Source organism: Vespula pensylvanica, chromosome 1 (genome assembly GCF_014466175.1).
Source record: "Vespula pensylvanica isolate Volc-1 chromosome 1, ASM1446617v1, whole genome shotgun sequence".
Taxonomy (NCBI): domain Eukaryota; kingdom Metazoa; phylum Arthropoda; class Insecta; order Hymenoptera; family Vespidae; genus Vespula; species Vespula pensylvanica.
The window spans coordinates 4,133,541-4,150,815 of record NC_057685.1 but is presented as its reverse complement, the minus strand read 5'-3'; the positions used below and the strand labels follow the sequence as shown (position 1 = coordinate 4,150,815).

At 31.9% G+C, this 17,275-nt stretch overlaps 4 protein-coding genes across 5 annotated transcripts; 2 read left to right on the top strand and 2 right to left on the bottom strand.

The window, feature by feature from the left end:
• The window catches only part of LOC122630720 (mucin-5AC), a 53,777-nt gene that overhangs the window by 26,149 nt on the left and 10,353 nt on the right, over positions 1 to 17,275 (bottom strand).
• Positions 210 to 9,390, top strand: LOC122630884. The gene is made up of 4 exons (XM_043815911.1): positions 210 to 311; positions 859 to 997; positions 7,228 to 7,407; positions 8,406 to 9,390. The coding sequence occupies exons 2-4, from the start codon at positions 859 to 861 to the stop codon at positions 8,786 to 8,788; spliced, it is 702 nt and encodes a 233-aa protein (XP_043671846.1). The 5' UTR covers positions 210 to 311; the 3' UTR covers positions 8,789 to 9,390.
• On the bottom strand, positions 9,383 to 12,495 carry LOC122630787 (general transcription factor 3C polypeptide 5). The gene is made up of 7 exons (XM_043815681.1): positions 11,888 to 12,495; positions 11,636 to 11,812; positions 11,010 to 11,565; positions 10,349 to 10,924; positions 10,058 to 10,266; positions 9,797 to 9,980; positions 9,383 to 9,718 (listed from the first exon to the last, which is right to left on the bottom strand). The coding sequence occupies exons 1-7, from the start codon at positions 12,029 to 12,031 to the stop codon at positions 9,561 to 9,563; spliced, it is 2,004 nt and encodes a 667-aa protein (XP_043671616.1). The 5' UTR covers positions 12,032 to 12,495; the 3' UTR covers positions 9,383 to 9,560.
• LOC122630873 (E3 ubiquitin-protein ligase MARCHF3-like) lies at positions 12,707 to 15,909 on the top strand. 3 transcript variants are annotated; one of them, XM_043815901.1, is made up of 4 exons: positions 12,707 to 13,184; positions 13,545 to 13,711; positions 13,801 to 13,957; positions 14,185 to 14,291. In XM_043815901.1, the coding sequence occupies exons 1-4, from the start codon at positions 13,004 to 13,006 to the stop codon at positions 14,202 to 14,204; spliced, it is 525 nt and encodes a 174-aa protein (XP_043671836.1). In that variant the 5' UTR covers positions 12,707 to 13,003; the 3' UTR covers positions 14,205 to 14,291. The 3 variants fall into 3 exon arrangements, with proteins under 3 accessions (XP_043671836.1, XP_043671817.1, XP_043671826.1); XM_043815882.1 differs by having other exon boundaries at positions 12,712 to 13,184; positions 13,801 to 14,027; positions 14,185 to 15,909; XM_043815891.1 differs by having other exon boundaries at positions 12,713 to 13,184; positions 13,548 to 13,711; positions 13,801 to 14,027; positions 14,185 to 15,906.

Genomic DNA, 17,275 nt, shown 5'->3' with positions numbered 1-17,275 from the left:
ATGGCTTGACCTTTGAAAATGAACAAAATCGAGTGTACGAGTGGTTAACCCCTAATAACAGATCTCTAATGACGAGCAAGATCGATTCAGACGTCGTCGCGTTGTGTTGGGTCCTTGCAATATCCAGGGTGGGATGAGCTCAGGGACTTGGTGGGGACCGTTTCTATATAATCGTCGGCGATGGGGCCCGTCTCTCCACATCCTATCAGTTACGTTTCTTTAACCGTCAACCTCTTGACTTACCTTAAGGAAAAGAAAAAGGATCAAAAAAAAAAAAAAAAAAAAAGAAAAAAAACAACGAGTGAGACAAGGTGAGTGTTGAAATAAACATCCGTTTTTTTTTTTTTTCTTATTCTTTCTTCTTTTCTCTTACCGAGTATAGTGTTATAAGAATGCGTTAAGTATAGATTTACATTTTGTTCTTTTTATATTTTTGAATCTGACATTATCATCTTTTTTATTTTTCGCCACTTTTTTTTTATATATTTAAAACAACGACCGATCGTTTTAACGTGTAATAAAAAAGTGTTTAAAAATTGTCTAGAAACTTTTTCTAGACGTGAGTGATTGCTTCCTTAAAAAGCAATAAAGTATTTCACAATGTGAAATGCAAAAAAAGAAGCTTTATCGATACTCGTTTAAGAGAAACATCAATCGATCGTTAAGAGATTCGTATGTACGAAGGACATTGCAGCTCTCACCGAGCTATGGCAATAAATTCTAAGGAGATAAATGCGTTTTTTCTTCGCACAAATCTCCTATATCTCAGAAAATTCATATAACTCGAGGAAGATTCGAATTAACACTTTTTTTTGTTTCCGCCTCTCTCCCTTTTAATTCCGTTCTCTTCTATTTTAGATGATCCTGCTGCCACTGACCTTGGTATTGGTCCTCGCAGCGATCTGCAACGCAGAACCAGCGATTAATGAAGTTAGACCACACAGTAACAGGCCAGGAAGATTCTTATCTCTTCCGATTCCGCAAAAATGTTCGAACCGTAAGTGCTTGCCTTTTAAATATATTAATTTCGCGGCGAAGCGAAATATATCTTTTCAATGTTTCGGATCTAATTATACAAGAATGATCATTTCTCAATCAGTGATCTCGATTTATATTATAAATATTTAAACTTCTTATTTCAAACGAGTACAAATACGAACTACTTTGTTATTATTTAATCGATCGATTTAAAAAATGAAAAAATGAAAAGGGAAGAAAAAAAAATTTGATAAAAAAAAAAAGAAAAAGAAATTAGAATAAAATTTCGAAGAAGGTTACTCTTTATTATCAGATAGCATCGCGCGTTTTAGCGACTTTAAGAAATCGAGGTTAAAGTACTGGCGCACGCGTTAAAGAGGCCTTTCGCATGCTTTGAAAGCAGACGAGATCGTCGAGGACTCTTATGCAAGCAACACGCCCGAGGTTTTACTTTAGAGATTCTCCGACCAGCGGTCAGTGACTCAAATTTTTCTTCGTATATTCTCAAATCTCGTTTGAAACGTCTTTATCGTTCTTACCAAGTATCGATTCGATCGAATTTATTTATATCGTATAAATATGTAGGTACCTGTCTAAAAATCATTCACGAATACACATATATACATAAATATGTAAGTTGATATATATTTTACAAACTTATCGATCATACGACAATGTCAAATAAAACTAATTTGACGAGAACTCACATGTACGACATGTATAAATATATAATAAATATCAAAAAAGTGAATCATCGCGATTGTCGAACTGTCACATTAGACGATAAAACGAATCAATAGGATAAAACGATAAATTCAATATTCAGTTATAAGAGAATATGGTTAATTATCGAGGAATCCTAGTAATCAATTTGTTCGATTCTTCTTAATAACATAACGGCTATTTGTCGATGACGTACGCAAAGCGGTACTTATTGTAATATTTCTAATTGATCGTTCGTATTTTTTTTCTTTTTCCTTCTTCCTCTTCGATTTCTTTTGTATTTTTTCTTTTATTATTATTTTTCTAAAGATGTACTTAGGATATTACAAGGTACATCTCAACGACGTAAGATGATTATAAAAAAAGAAATATTATTTTGTTGCAATTCTCGTGATTCCTTACTATTGAATAATGCAGATACAATGATTCAACGATTTTATTAATGGACCGTGGAAAAAAAAGAAAAAATATTGCTATTATCGTAAATACATCACTGTGCGAGGATAAAAATCGTAAAGCTGCTTGTTTGTGATATAAATGGATATGGTAGATTGCGTCGATGATTCCGTGGGGATCTAAAAGTCGAACGTTTAAAGGATTACATAATACATTCCCTTCTACAGTGCGGGATGATCAGGAAGTGAAATGTTCAGAAGTCACTGTCGTAAGAACCGGACTGTCGTAAGAAATGGGCGTTTCAAAGAAACTTCTTTTCTCATTAAAATATATATATTATGAGATTTTGAAGGATTCGAACTGACATTAGAAACTAACAACTCGAATTTGAACTTTGTCATTTTATCTCATAAATTTTTAAGAGAGTTTATCGCTTTGCTTTATAGTTTTATGATCGATACGTGATCTATTTGTGATGAATCTATGATCAAAGTAGAAGAAGGGAATATGTATATATATATACATATATAAAGAAGAGATTGTTTCAAAACGATCGTATTTTCACGATATTTAATAACGTGAATGGTACGAAAGAGAGTGGATCTTTTCTCGATAGAGAAGATGATGCGATGATACTCTTATAAACCCACGATCGACGAACAAGTTAATGCACTCTATACCTTCTCTTTCGTGGAATGTTTGATCGCTTCTTGAGAATATCGAGAATTACAAAGAAAGAGAAAAAGAGAAAAAAAAGTTAAAAAAGAAATAATAATAATAAAAAATCAAAAAAAAAAAAGGAAAACAAAAAAGAAAAGAAAAGGAAAAAAATCTCGTATACCTACATAAACGAGTTCGACATTATCTTTCATCTTAAATCTTACGTTATCATAGATCTATGATTAAATCCGACGATAGAAAAAGTTCTCTTCGCTCGAACAAATTCGAATGCGATAGCAATCGTTTTTTTTTTCTTCCTTTTTTTTTCTTTCTTCGAAATTTTTATTCAAGAAAAAGTGGTCAAGTGTGTGTATCAGTTTAAAACGAGTTCTCGCGTATGAACGAACTTACACTTTCGATTTTCCTCGCGAAACGATGATCGCGTGCGTTGAGAGCCGAGAGAGGAAAGGAAGAGTCTACAGCTAAGAAAAACCGTTATTCACTTCACGAGCCGTGTCGACCCATTGACCTCCTGTGTGCGAGAGAAAAATTTCACCATCGCGAGTGAGACTTAGCTGACTGAGTGCTGATTACGAGATTCTAGTCGAACGAAAAAAAATAACCAATTTGGTTTTCTCTTTTTTCTAGTTTTTGTTTGTTTTTTTCTTTTCTTTTATTTTTTTTACATTTTCTATTTTTCAATTTTATTATTTTTGTTATATATATTAACAAAATATGAATTTTTATTCATTACTATATCTGAATGTTTGATATTAACTCATTAACTTTATTTATCTTTTATTTACCAAAAATATATTATACATATATATTTATATATAATATATATATTTTATCTTATATATACATATATATATATATATTTATATATTTATGTATATACACAAAGGTACTTTATTTATCAATAATACATTTCGAGTACATGAGAATAACGGTGGTTCCAAAAGCGAATATGATTAAAAAAGAAAGGAAAAAAAAGAAAATGAGATCGATATATGTCTCGAAATTAATGAAATCTACTTTCTCCACCGCAAATGGATATCAGACGTCATAAAAAGTAGGATCGAATATCGTCTCTCTTTCTCTCTCTCTCTCTTTCTAATGTTCCTTTTTAGCTTCATAACGACTATGTTCTCGATGATGCACGTAAATGTACTTTTTCTGTAATAAAAACTAAAAAATATCCTGTGCATTCTAGGAAAGATCTTGTTCGTCGATAATAATTACATATCATTATCAAGTAACGGGAAATACAACCTGTCGTATAAACATGTTCCGGATTTAGAATCCTTTTATTTTCGCATTAATTATAAAAAAGATAAAATATAAAGAAATATTCATCAATGCCCAAAGATATAAAATTTAATTAGAATTTTTCGAAACTCAAACTTGATCTTTCGAAACGAAATCCTGTCAAAGTATCAAGCATCCGTAAAAGAAGAAGAAGAAGCAAGTAAGCAACGCGTCTTTGTATACGATTACACAATTATCGTCTGTAACAACGGCACTCACGAGCAAAACGATTATCGTTGCGAGTTCCTTGACACAGAGGGAGACAAGCGGACGTCTATAAAAGCGTATAAATATTTAATGAACGATGATATAACGATCGTAAATTGCGAATGTTCGAGGATATCGAGTTTGTTTCCTTTCTTCTTGAATTTTTTTCTCTTCTTATCTTTCCTTTTCTTTTCTCATCATTACTCGTGGAAGTAATCGTTAAAAATAATAATGATGATGGTGATGATAACAACAACAGTAATAATAATAATAATAATAATAATAATAATAATAATAATAATAATAATAATAATAATAATAATAAAAGTAATAGTAATAACAGTGATCCTTATCGCATTTTTATCATATAATTTTTTTTTTTTCTAATTTTTTTTTTTCCTTTTTATAATTATCGATGCAAACGCACTCTCTCAATTCCGATTTGGATTTAATCGAAAGTAAGAAAGTTGCTTAAAGAGAAAACGAAAAGAAAGTAAATAATTTTAAGGTGTGCCTTGGTCGCCTTGGGAACACATCTCCGGTGTGCCTTGACAGTCGTAATTCTTGTTCCACTGTTCGTTAAATTTATACCGACATCGAGAATCACGACTCTGTCCTATGTCGTAACGCACCATCTGATGGACGGATCCTCTTCTTCTGTTTCTTCTTCTTCATCTTCTTCGTTCCTCGTATATAGCGCGAAAGGTGTGTGCAATCCTTCCACCATAGCGTCGATTTGAATTTGCACGGTCCTGCACTTTGCCTTTCTATCGCGAACAAGGATCATCGAATTTCTCGGTGAACCAATGAGTAAATATCACGTGTAGTATGTGTGTTCTCAATTTCTTATTCGTTCACAGTATTACGTGATTATTTTATTATGTTAGAGTGGATAGTTTCGTACGTGTTAAATCGTTTGACATCGAATAATGATTATTGATCTTGATTTCTTCTTATTCTCTATATCTCTTTCCTTTCTATAAGAATTACATAGATTTGCAGACTCATCTCCGATTACGTCAGTCTATGAGGAATCCCCGTACGATTTCTCTTCGGGACTATTAGATTGATTCGATCAATGATTGCTTAATCATTTGAAAGAGTCATCCCACGTACGCGAAACGAATGAAAAAGTCTAATCTTCATGAAATATTCTCTAGAAAATGATCATGTGCATACATATTCGTATTTCGGTTATGAATTATTCGTAAAAGAGTATGTTTGCGTGTTGTCAAACAATACTATGCATACTACGTTATATCACGTACAGCACGTCAACGTTACAATCATTTAACCGCGGTCAATGTCTTGCTGAACACGTGCGCGAACTCAGAGTCTCGATCGACTACTGTGATATGTCGAGAAGAAGCACGAGAACATGAATTTGCAACATCTATGGAATTTCAATCCTATCTCTTATTCGTGATCTCAACATCGAATCTGACACGATATTTCATTTCAAGTTTCTTAGTTAAATAATATATGTATGTATATAAATAATTGCACGTGTATACATACACATATACACATACACATACAAATAATTACATTTCAAAGGCGATACCATTTTTCGTTATCATAATGTCATATAAAAATAAAGATATATTAAAGTATCTTACGTAAAGATCAAATGCCAAAAGTTTACTATCGTTTGTCAAGAGAACAAGTCTTTTTATTTTTGTTTTTTTTTTCTTTCTCTCTTTATCTTCAACAACGCAAGAACTTTCACATAACTCTGAAAAAAAAATTCGTAGATAATTGAATTACACAAGACAACGCACTTTTCTTAATGCGTCGTGTCAAAGATTTAGTAGTTATCCACTTTAACTCTGATAATTGGCCGAACAATTGAAGAAAATTGCACGTGACCAGTTCGCCATGTACGAAGCATTCACAACAAAAGCATTCACCGTTTATGTGGGGCGGTGATTCGATGCTGCGTGCATCGTCACCATCATCATCATCATCATTACCATCATCGCCATTATCATTATCATCATCACCATCATCATTATCATCATCATCATCATCATCATCATCATCGTCATCATCATCATCATGATCGTCTTCGTCTTCGTCTTCGTCTTCGTCTTCGTCTTCGTCTTCGTCTTCGTCTTCGTCTTCGTCTTCGTCTTCGTCTCCGTCTTCATCTTCGTCTTCGTCTTCGTCTTCATCTTCGTTATTCGTTATTCGTCTTCGTCTTCGTTCTTCATCTTCGTTGTGAACACCATTGCTCTGGCAAAGAGGGTTTGTAATCGGCGGCGCGTCATTATCGTTCGCTTTAAATGTCAACGGTTTTATACTTTTTCTCGGTATTTATGCAGGTATGCCTCTCCCATCGACAATTTACGACGTGTGTTCCATTATGAGTACCTAACGCCGTATTACGAAACACCTGTGTATATTGGGATTCCGTGTTACAAGTGCTTCTTTCTCTATCTCTCTTTCTCTTTATCAAAATAACGCCTATCCATTTTGCATGTAAACTTCGAGCCCTCTTACGTATATAAATTTTCTTTATTATTTTTACAAAGCAAATATCTTTTATTTGGAATTCCGTATTACAAGTGTTTCTTTCTTCTATCTCTCTTTTTCTTTATCAAAATAACGCTTATCACTTTTACGTGAAAGCTTCGAACTCTCTTATACATATATACATTCTTTTTATTATTTTTACAAGGCAAATATTTTTTATTTGAGATTCCGTGCTACAAGTGCTTCCTTCTCTATCTCTCTTTCTCTTTATTGAAATAAGGCTTATCCATTTTGCGCGAAAGCTTCGAACCTTTTTAGGTATATAAATTCTTTTTATTATCTTTACAAAGCAAATATTTTAAATTTCCAAGCAATGATAGTTTTCGATTCGCTAATTAATAATTATTAATATAAATATCTTCCATATTCTCTTCTCGTGCCTTCGTTAATTCTAATACTTATGTTTGTCTTTTTCAGGACCTAAACAATTCAATTTCCGTGGTCACAACTACTTCTACAGCGGACACGTGCCCGCTCACGCTAATCAAAAAGTCGATTGGCTAGATGCTAGAAATATTTGCAGGGAATATTGTATGGATCTAGTATCTATGGAAACTCAAGAGGAGAACAATATGATCTTCAGACTTATACAACAGAGTGAGTATAATGTCTCGAAATAACAATCGGGGTGGGCGATAATTATATACCTATGACTTAATGAATCATATTTATCCTTCGTAGCATGAACGCGGATTCATTTTCAAATGCAATTGGCACAATTTCTTTATTCGTTTTTGTTGAGAGACGATCTTTTTTTTTTTTTTTTAATTTTTTTCTATGAAAGAAAATATCGATCCTACAGAAAGATCGTAAATAAAGTTATTAGTTGGAGGATATTAAATTTAAATAGAAAAATATGTAAAATTATGAAAATCATCAATGAGGTACTACATAAGAATTTCAATAACGGACAAGCGTGACACGATAACCTTAGAAAGTTCTACACAACGCATTCAAGCCACCAAAGAAAATGTCGTTAATAACGAAGCTCTCGGAGTTTTAAAATGATTTATACGCCCGTCGTAACTTTCATTCTCACCAGATACATCATTCTTGACGGCTTGAATATTTCGAAACAAACGACCTAACGACGTAACATGTTACATCGACCCAACCATTTGATGATTAACGAGAGAAGCTGCTTTAATTATTGATTGGCAACGAACAAATTTCTTAACTCTTACAAATATTCTAATCTCTTTTTTCTCTCTTTTTCTTTCTGAATGTCCGTAAGATTAGAATATTATTTCTTTAAATCGATGTCCCTCCTTGACTTCGAAAGTAAACAAGTAGATATCGCATAATTTTTCTATCTAAAATCTTCAAGCGAATCTCATACATGTGATGAGTATAACGTCGATCTTTCAAGGTGATGCGAAGAATCTTTAAGTGGGTTGAGGCTGCGATCTCATCTTTTTATGCAATAGTATTGTGCGGTTCTCGTGTCTCGATCTCTTTCACACTATCAAAGATTTCTTTCTTCAACGAATAAAACGAATAAAACAAAGAAAGAGAGAGAGAGAGAGGGAGAGAGAGAGAGAGAGAGATTTATCAAACTCATTAACGCTACTTAAGTTTTTTCTATTTATTTTCAGACGATGTCCCGTATATTTGGACATCCGGTCGTCTTTGTGACTTCAAGGGATGCGAAAATCGACGTGATTTGGAACCTAAATCATTGTACGGTTGGTTCTGGTCGGCAAATCGTGAAAAAATGGCACCAACCAATCAGATACCACCTGGTTGGGGCTTCAATCCTTGGTCCCAAACTGGACACAAGAAAGTTAGACAGCCTGATAATGCGGAATTCGATATCAATGGTACCAACGAGTCCTGTTTGTCTGTACTTAACAACGTTTACAATGACGGCATCGCTTGGCATGATGTTGCTTGCTACCACGAGAAACCTTTCGTTTGCGAAGATTCCGAGGAGCTCCTCAATTATGTCGCAAATACCAACCGTGGTATCCGTCTGTGAGAGGTCTACGCCTCCACAGGCCAACGTGATATCACGACGGTCCTTCTCATCAGCATCATCAACACCCACCCTTTTTTCCTTCTCTCTGCTTTTACATTGCAAACGAGACACATAAACATAATAAAATTTTCAATGAAACAGGTGTACACGTGATGAAACAATACGATCTTAATAATCACGAAGAAACTTATTCTCACTTAATTATTCTTAATTGGTCTTTTTTCTTTTATAAAGAATTTTTTCTCTCCCAGAAAGATGAAAATTATTCATAACGCTGCTAGTAATTGCGTGCTCTAATTACCTTCGATTGTCTGTGATAGCAAAATGAGTATTAACTTTTAACATAACAGAAACTTCGATCTTTTGATACAAAATTGTATGTACTAACGCAACGTGTATCTATGTAACGTGTCTCGTCGTTGCAACTTTTCCTTCCTTCTCATTATCCGATGAAGTTCAGCTATAACTCTTGCACTTCGTCCAATGTGTAATTACGATATTTCCGATAAAGAGTAATTCATTATGTACACGTATTTATTGATAGATATCTGGCTGACAGTTTCTGTACATTTATGAATAAATCGTAAACGTAGGTCTAGTAAGAAAGCTTTATTATGTTCTGACCTTTCGTATCTCGTTGCTGTTTTATAGAGAAAAAGATGGAATAATATCCATCCTATTTTTCATATTTTATTTATCATTTCATTTGTAATAGTATGTACACAACAGTAGTATCAAAAGAAATTACTAATTATTATATACTTGATTTATTCTAACTAACATTCTCTCTTCCGTCGCTCGATTCTGAACAAGTTTTTAAACGAGTTTTAGAAGTAGATGGTTCAGCACTTGTTTTTGTTTTCTTTTTTTTAAGTCTATTTATTCTATGACCCGCCCCCCATTTTCGTTTTCGCGGAAGTGTTGTGGGATCTAAAAAATAAATGTCGTACATAAGAAATACACTTTTGAATTATAGTATTTTTCGCGATAAAAAGAAGAATTACTCACGATCTTCCGGTATATTCATTTTTTTTCTAAGAACTGCTCGAACTTGTTTATTAATTATTTCTCTACACTGAACATCGAAACCACTTGGTAACCACCCCCTTTTCTCGTGACATCTTGTACCAGGCATAGGATCAGGAAGTTTTGCCAACATTTGTTGTACTTCGTCCACAAGAATATCACAATACTAAAAAAAAAATTTTCCTATTACAAATCTATTCTGTTTGCAATAATAATCTTATATAAATCTAATACAATAAAAACCTGATAAAACATCTGTCTCGAAGGAGGAACCATCCCTTCTCTATAAATATACATATTTTCATTCATTTCAGTTTCCTTTGTTTGATTTGGCTCCATACTTAAGTTTGGTGTAAGTATAGTGGTCTTTGGTTTAGCTGCTGGAGCAGACTTGTATGGTAATGTATATTCTGAATAATTTCTTTTACATTTTACTGTGGATCCCAATCCACCTACATAAAATATAAAAGATATGTAAACTTCCAGAGTTAATAGTGTAACTGCAAATTACAAAAGAAAAGAAAAAATCTTTACGCATAGCTTTCAGTCTGTAATCCAAAGTTTGATATTTTCTAGCCGAAATATCTTTTCGAGGATCATAACCTAAACGAACCCACATAATTCTCCAAGGACCTGTCATGAAATAATATGCTACCGAAGGTAACAATATCTTTAATTGTTCTCCTGTGAATTTTGTGTTATACATTATAGCATTTTTAGACCAAATCGGTCGTTCCTCGAACATCTGACGAATTTTTTCCAAATGTGTATTTTGTAGAAATTTCACTTTCATAGCAGTCTCAATGCCATGCGGTGGTTTTGTAGGAACACCTTGTGTTGTAAAGCAAATAAAATTGGCAAAGCCCGCTCTGCGTTTTTTATTTTTTCCAATTACATTTTCTGGTAACGAACTAGTTTCAGTTTTTGGTACATATTGTTGTACACTGTCCACTCTGCTGAATGCAGCTGGTGGTAAAAAATAAGGCACTTCATTTTTTAACCACGAATAAGATGGAATTCCAGTAGGATATATTTTATCATATATACATTCCAATACTTTTGGATTTTTTTCATTTTTAGTCATGGTCAAATATTGAAAATCACACAAATCTAAAAACAAGAAGTTATTCTAAAATAAACTATATAGATAAAAATGCAGTTCTATAAATCTTGATAAATTTATTAAAATACCTACTAGTAAACTGAAATTCTGTATCAATCCTTCCTAATATTTTTAATTTTGGTAATTCATACTGTTCATCTTGTGAAAGATCCTCATATTTATTACGATCAAAAGTTGGTGCGATATTTTTCTTGCCTTTAACCAAATGTTTGCCTATATCTACTGATGTATCAGATATTGTTTTACAAATTTCACTAGAAGGTACTTTACTAGAACTTTCAGTGTTGCTCTTTGTTGATACATTACAATTTTGTATTTTTTCAACTAGATCTATTACAATGCTATCTTTTTTTAAGTCTCCATGATTCTGGATATCACGTTGGTTGCCTTTATCCTTTAGGCTATTGTCACTCAAAGACACATTTCTAAATTCATTTTTAATAGAATCTACATTTATATTTGTTTCAGATGTTTTCATATTTTCTTGTACTTTATTAACCCTATTCTTTTTTACTCTAACTCTTAATAAAAATGCTGTTTTAGAATGTCTATCACCACATGTTGGTTTACTATACCCATCGTCAGGTCTAAATCGTAATTCTAGACGTCTGTTAGGAGTATCTACTGCCTATCAAAAATAAAATTATTAACGAACTACCGCATAAAGATTGAAATCTTATTCCGAATAAAATATATACCGTAGAAATCGCATTGATGCCACCTAATGTTTTGATAGCTTTATCCGGATTAATTACATTTCCTGGATATTTTATACATATAAACTTTCTATCAAACCTATGTCCCTCTGGTAAAACAGGGCCAATGCATTCACTTTCTTCTTGTTCTTCAATTCCACCTTGATTATCATTTTCTTTCTGTATAAGATATATTTTGTAAATTAATAATTAAAATAAAACAATATTCACAAAGAATATCTATAAACTACTTACATTATTATCCCGATTATCCAAGAGTTCATCATAGGAGTCCTCGTTGTTGATTTCATCTACGTAATTTCGGATGTCAAAATCCAAATCTTTTTCGTCGTCATTTTCTAATAATTCTTCCTCACTAATCACATCCGGACTATTCATGCTATCGTATAGCCAAATAATCAAAAATCAGAAACGATAAACACTTAACCGAGGATTAGTCGCACGCACGATTTTAAGGTTAAGTTGCCTCTTTCGTAAAGATACATATGAGAATGCGCAGTAGGTTATTTTTCGCAGAATAAGAAATACCAGGAAATACCTTTCAAATTACTAACCAACAATGTAAATATTATTCTATAGAAATAGTTAAACGTAAATGAATAGAAGCCTCATATGTATACAAATATTAAACAATCTATCATATTGTTGACAAGTTATCGATTTCTAATCCTATTCTTAATTGTTTTCATGTTTTCTTATCGGATTGATCACACATATAACGTGAACGAATTCTCTCATTACTTTTACGCATGTGTCTTTTAGTTAATTACATACGGAGTTTCTCAGAATTTTTCCAACTTTTTCCCTGTGGTAACTGTCGTCTAGACCATTATCGGTCTTCGCGGTTAATGAACTCTTCTGACACAGACGCCATGTTGGACTAACTTTAAACCGCGAATTTTTTAATAGGAATCTTCCTCACTTATAAAAGAAGACTTTCGTAGAAAAGATATTAAGAACTCTGATTATAATGAATATATATATATATAATGAATATATATATGTAATATAATAATATAATAATTTTTATTAATATAACACGTTAAGAGGAATGCTAGAATTCCATCGTAATATTATCGAAAGTCCGAACGTTTATTAGCGAACGGAACAAAACATCCTGGCATTGTCGTCAATGTCAAGGATAACTGTGTGTCGTTAAAGGTATGCCAAAGTAAGGAACTATTAAATAGTTAGACGTTAAAGGGAAAGCAATATTTCGAAACACGACTGCTTTTACGTGGTAAACGCAAAAAGTATTCGGCAACATCCTGCGTCTCGAACGTGTTGCCATTTCCCGCGATAATTTCATGATAATAGACGTGATAACGAACGGTTCTAACGTATACGTATATGATGGAATCCAAACGAAGCAACGCACCAACAATAACTACGTCGTCCGTCGCCGTCGGAGCGACGGACCAACCGAGAACGATCGTCTCCTCGACAACTTTGTCGTCTTTCTACCGACCTAACATGACGCCGGATAAACGAAGCTGCCAGTCTATTGTTTATTGTCGAATTTGTCACGAAGGTATTGCTTTTTTTCTTATTATTATTTTGTATTTATTTATTTACTTACTTATTTATTTATTTTTAATTTGTCTTGAGATCATTCTTATATGATAAACGTGCATATCGGCGTAAAGACAAAAGATCTATATAAGACTACTTTTAATGTGTCCACTTAACGAGTAATGTAATCTTATCTTCATTGTCTCGATGAAAAAGTTTTTGATATAACAATAATCAGTTATCGATCATTATATTCACGAGATATCTAACTTAATAAATGTAATTAAACTTTTTAATTTCTTTCTTTCTTTTTTTTTAATGATAAATCAACAATATTAAATATCCGTATAAAAAAAGATCAGAACCTTTTGTTATCAAGCAGACGACAGTACCGAGGAATTAATAGATCCATGCGATTGCACCGGTAGTTTAGGTTTGATACACACAAGTTGTTTAGAAAAATGGTTATCCTCGTCGAACACCGATCACTGTGAAATCTGCAAGTATGCTTTTGTAATCGAGAAAAAGAAGAAACCTTTGTGTCAGGTAATTACAATTATCATCGATATATTTAGGAAAATAAAATAACTTCAATCGATAAAAATTGTATTGAAGATCATGTAAAAATTGTTTAGTCGTGTTACCAATGGTGGAGCAGTAAAACTGCTTATGGACCACAAGGAATCACGGGCGATGTGATCTGTTTGATAGTACTCACGCCTTTATGCGTAGTGGCTACTTATTTGTGTGGAATCGGTGCGAGTGCATACACACGACTCGGTTTTTGGGAAGGTATTGGTCTCGCTGTACTTTGTTGTATGCTTGTTATTACATTCTTTTTATGGCTCATCATCACTATTAGGTAAATTCAAATAATAAAGCGATCTTCACTTAAAATATTATTCTACATTGTTTTTATACAATTAACATTGTATATGATTATAAACATTGCTATACATAATTATATTATATTTTATAATTATAAATATACGTGCTATAAATATTGTATATAATTGCAGGTTTCATTGTATTTCGTTGATACAATGGCGTAAACGAAATCCTGATGTGAAGCTAGTCGTGAAACATAAATCGCAAACTGCTCATATAAAAGCTTATTGGATAAGCAATAATGATAGAAACAACGATAGAACTAATAACAATCCTTTTACATGCTTTCTCACTACTTTCGGAGACAACGACGATTCCCTTTACAATATACAACAACAGATGACATTCGTTTAAGCGTTTTAATGAAATTTTATCGTTGTGTTATTTTTTCATTAAAAAAAAAAGAAAAACGTAAGGAATAATCTCCAAGCAAGAGAGCAATATGTATATTCGCAAATATATCAAGGAAAGACTACAGAAGTCGCAAAAAATGTGAGAACTCTTCCACGATACGAAATATTTTATGAAGAAACTATTTTTATCGAATTGTGATTTCCTTTTTATTCTTAAGAATGAATATAGTTATCTTTACTAAGAATCACGTCGATTTAGAAAGTAAAAAGATTTCTTTTATTTGAATATAGAAGAATCGTGTTAATATAATTAACTAATCATATTAACATTTTGGATTAATGAAAATCTTAGAATTGTCAGTACCTGATCGTATAAACAAAATGGTTTTCTTATAAAGCGAAGATTTCTTAACTATTGATTTTTAATTAATATTGTTTTCTTTATATTTATTTTAAAAATAAGATTTTTTATTAAATAATAATATCTTATAGCATTACAAAAAGATATCCGTATATTTTTCTATCGGAACGATGTATAATTTTTATAAACCTAATCATATACCATATTTTCATAGAAATTACATACGTCTTGATACCGAGGACGGATTAATAGATTTTTTGTTTCATCTTTGACCTTTTTAACAATTCGCAATACTTGTTGGATATAATCAAAGAACTTTCTTTCATTTCTAGTAAATGCTCACGCTCTTTAATACGCATTAAGAATCGATCTTATGTTTAACATAGTTTGTACTAGTTGATCTAACGTTTGATCGATTTAAAAAAAATTTCTGTTCTTCTTATGAATTTTTTACATAAAAAATATTAACAAATGCTTTGTATATTTCTCTACAATAAAGATGTTAATTTCTACATAAAAAATAAAAAAAGATGTCTTAAAAAAAAAGAAAGAGATTAGATATTTTTTATCAACTATGATTTCTAAACGATTTGAAATGGTTTGAATTATTGATAATGAAGTACCAGTGATATCTCTGATAAACCGATCAGTCTTTTACCTATCAGAAAAGAATTCGTGATGGTGAAGAAAAAGAAATAGCGTCATTGGGGACAACGTTGCTACCGACTTAGCTCGTCAAGTAAGAATTATGCATAGATATATGGGACAGAAACAGCTGTAGGCGAATTACAGTTTTAAATAATTTAACCTTAGAGACATTCCGCCCGTATACGTGGTTATCATTGTCAGCGCCATTGCTTTCTCATCCATCGGCTAAGAACCAAGAAAGTTAGCATTTATCAGGGTCATTACTAAGGTCATCAGCTTCTTAAGAATCGTCAATATATGTTAATAGAATATGGCGACCATCGGTTGTTATATGGCCTTACCATATATATATAGATATATCCGTACTCTGATTACTTTGACGAATTTTTTAAACGTTTCCTTTGAATCGATTTGCAAGGAACGAATTCATTAAAATTCCATATCTATGCTTTATTATTCGGTCGCATAAAATGATGACGAAAGAAATTTCCTTTGAAGACTCAAGATACATATATATATATATATATATATATACATATACATATATTCATAAATAGCTTTCGATATCCTTACGAACAATCGATACCGAACCGCTAAATGTTTCAAGCTACGTTATACATTATTGAATATTTTATTCGTTCTAATAAAGGGTGTCTTCATCCTCCCCCTTTGTTATTCGATGTAGAAAACATACAAAAGGATAATCGAAATCGTACGACATCATATCATTTAATATTTCGAGATATACCATTATGGATAATAATAATCCAACCGATTATCGTGAAATCCATAATTGTCAAATCATTACCAAACGATCGTGTACATCCTAATGTTATTTGAATAGATCATCTTGACTGTGTAAGATTTACATTCTTAAAGTCATTTAATTCATCGAATATCATCGAAATATCGATCATGTCTTCTTAAAAATTCCTTTTTTCTCACCGAATGAGGAAAGAAATAAAAAGAAATGCGAAAACATTTACTTTACTTTTTTTTCCTAAAAAAATACATCGGACATCATCGAAATATCGATCATGTTCGATTAGAAATTCATTTTTCTCGTCAAATCAGAAAAGAGATAAAAATAAAAGAAAATTTATTTTACTCTTTTCCAAAAACGTATTATCTTCTAATTTTTTTTCTCTTGTTTCTCGTATACAAGTTTCATTGATGAAATGCTTTCATTATCATCGAAACATTGAAACATAAGAATAGAGAATTATGTTCGCTTGAATCTAAAGAATTCTAAGATTGTTTCGTCAAGGATAACTTTAATTCTATATATACATATATCTAACCTTCAAATTATTACACAAGATACATTAACTTGCTATTAAGCTTAGGTATGTTCATATTACATTCAGTAATCGTTTTTCCAAACTGTAACTCAATAAAGTGGGTTAAATTGTCTTTAGATATGTAATCATAACATAGATAATTAACATAGATAGGACTTTATTACCGTATAAGTCAGACTTTATAATCCTTGATTTCAATAAATTTTTAATTTATTCGGCCATTTCCAAGGAAAAAAATTTTCCTTGGCCCCTTTTTTCGTATAATATTTATACAATTAAATGTAAACAAATAACAAATAAAGAAACAAAGATACAATAATCGAAATATATACAAGAAATTCACAGGATTTAATTTCTAAGAAGGAACGAAAGTGACCTACAAATATCTTATGAAGATCCTTATACATTAATCATATCCTAATTAATATTCTCACCTCATTCAATTACTTGTATATACGTAGATGTGTATAAAAATCATGGAGAAAATAAAGTCAAAAACAAGATTTCATTAACAATTTCAATTAAATACCTAGACAGTTATAATAGATCTCTAGACTTT

What these genes read in the sequence shown, in the direction of transcription:
- LOC122630873 (XM_043815882.1), top strand. Translation starts at nt 13,004, where the DNA reads ATGATGGAATCCAAACGAAGCAACGCACCAACAATAACTACGTCGTCC. An exon ending in TTGTCGAATTTGTCACGAAG is followed by an intron (nt 13,185 to 13,544) that starts GTATTGCTTTTT and finishes TTTGTTATCAAG; the next exon opens with CAGACGACAGTACCGAGGAA. An exon ending in TGGCTCATCATCACTATTAG is followed by an intron (nt 14,028 to 14,184) that starts GTAAATTCAAAT and finishes ATATAATTGCAG; the next exon opens with GTTTCATTGTATTTCGTTGA.
- LOC122630884 (XM_043815911.1), top strand. Translation starts at nt 859, where the DNA reads ATGATCCTGCTGCCACTGACCTTGGTATTGGTCCTCGCAGCGATCTGC. An exon ending in TCCGCAAAAATGTTCGAACC is followed by an intron (nt 998 to 7,227) that starts GTAAGTGCTTGC and finishes TGTCTTTTTCAG; the next exon opens with GACCTAAACAATTCAATTTC. An exon ending in CTTCAGACTTATACAACAGA is followed by an intron (nt 7,408 to 8,405) that starts GTGAGTATAATG and finishes ATTTATTTTCAG; the next exon opens with ACGATGTCCCGTATATTTGG.
- LOC122630787 (XM_043815681.1), bottom strand. Translation starts at nt 12,031, where the DNA reads ATGAATAGTCCGGATGTGATTAGTGAGGAAGAATTATTAGAAAATGAC. An exon ending in TGGATAATCGGGATAATAAT is followed by an intron (nt 11,813 to 11,887) that starts GTAAGTAGTTTA and finishes TATCTTATACAG; the next exon opens with AAAGAAAATGATAATCAAGG. An exon ending in GCATCAATGCGATTTCTACG is followed by an intron (nt 11,566 to 11,635) that starts GTATATATTTTA and finishes TATTTTTGATAG; the next exon opens with GCAGTAGATACTCCTAACAG.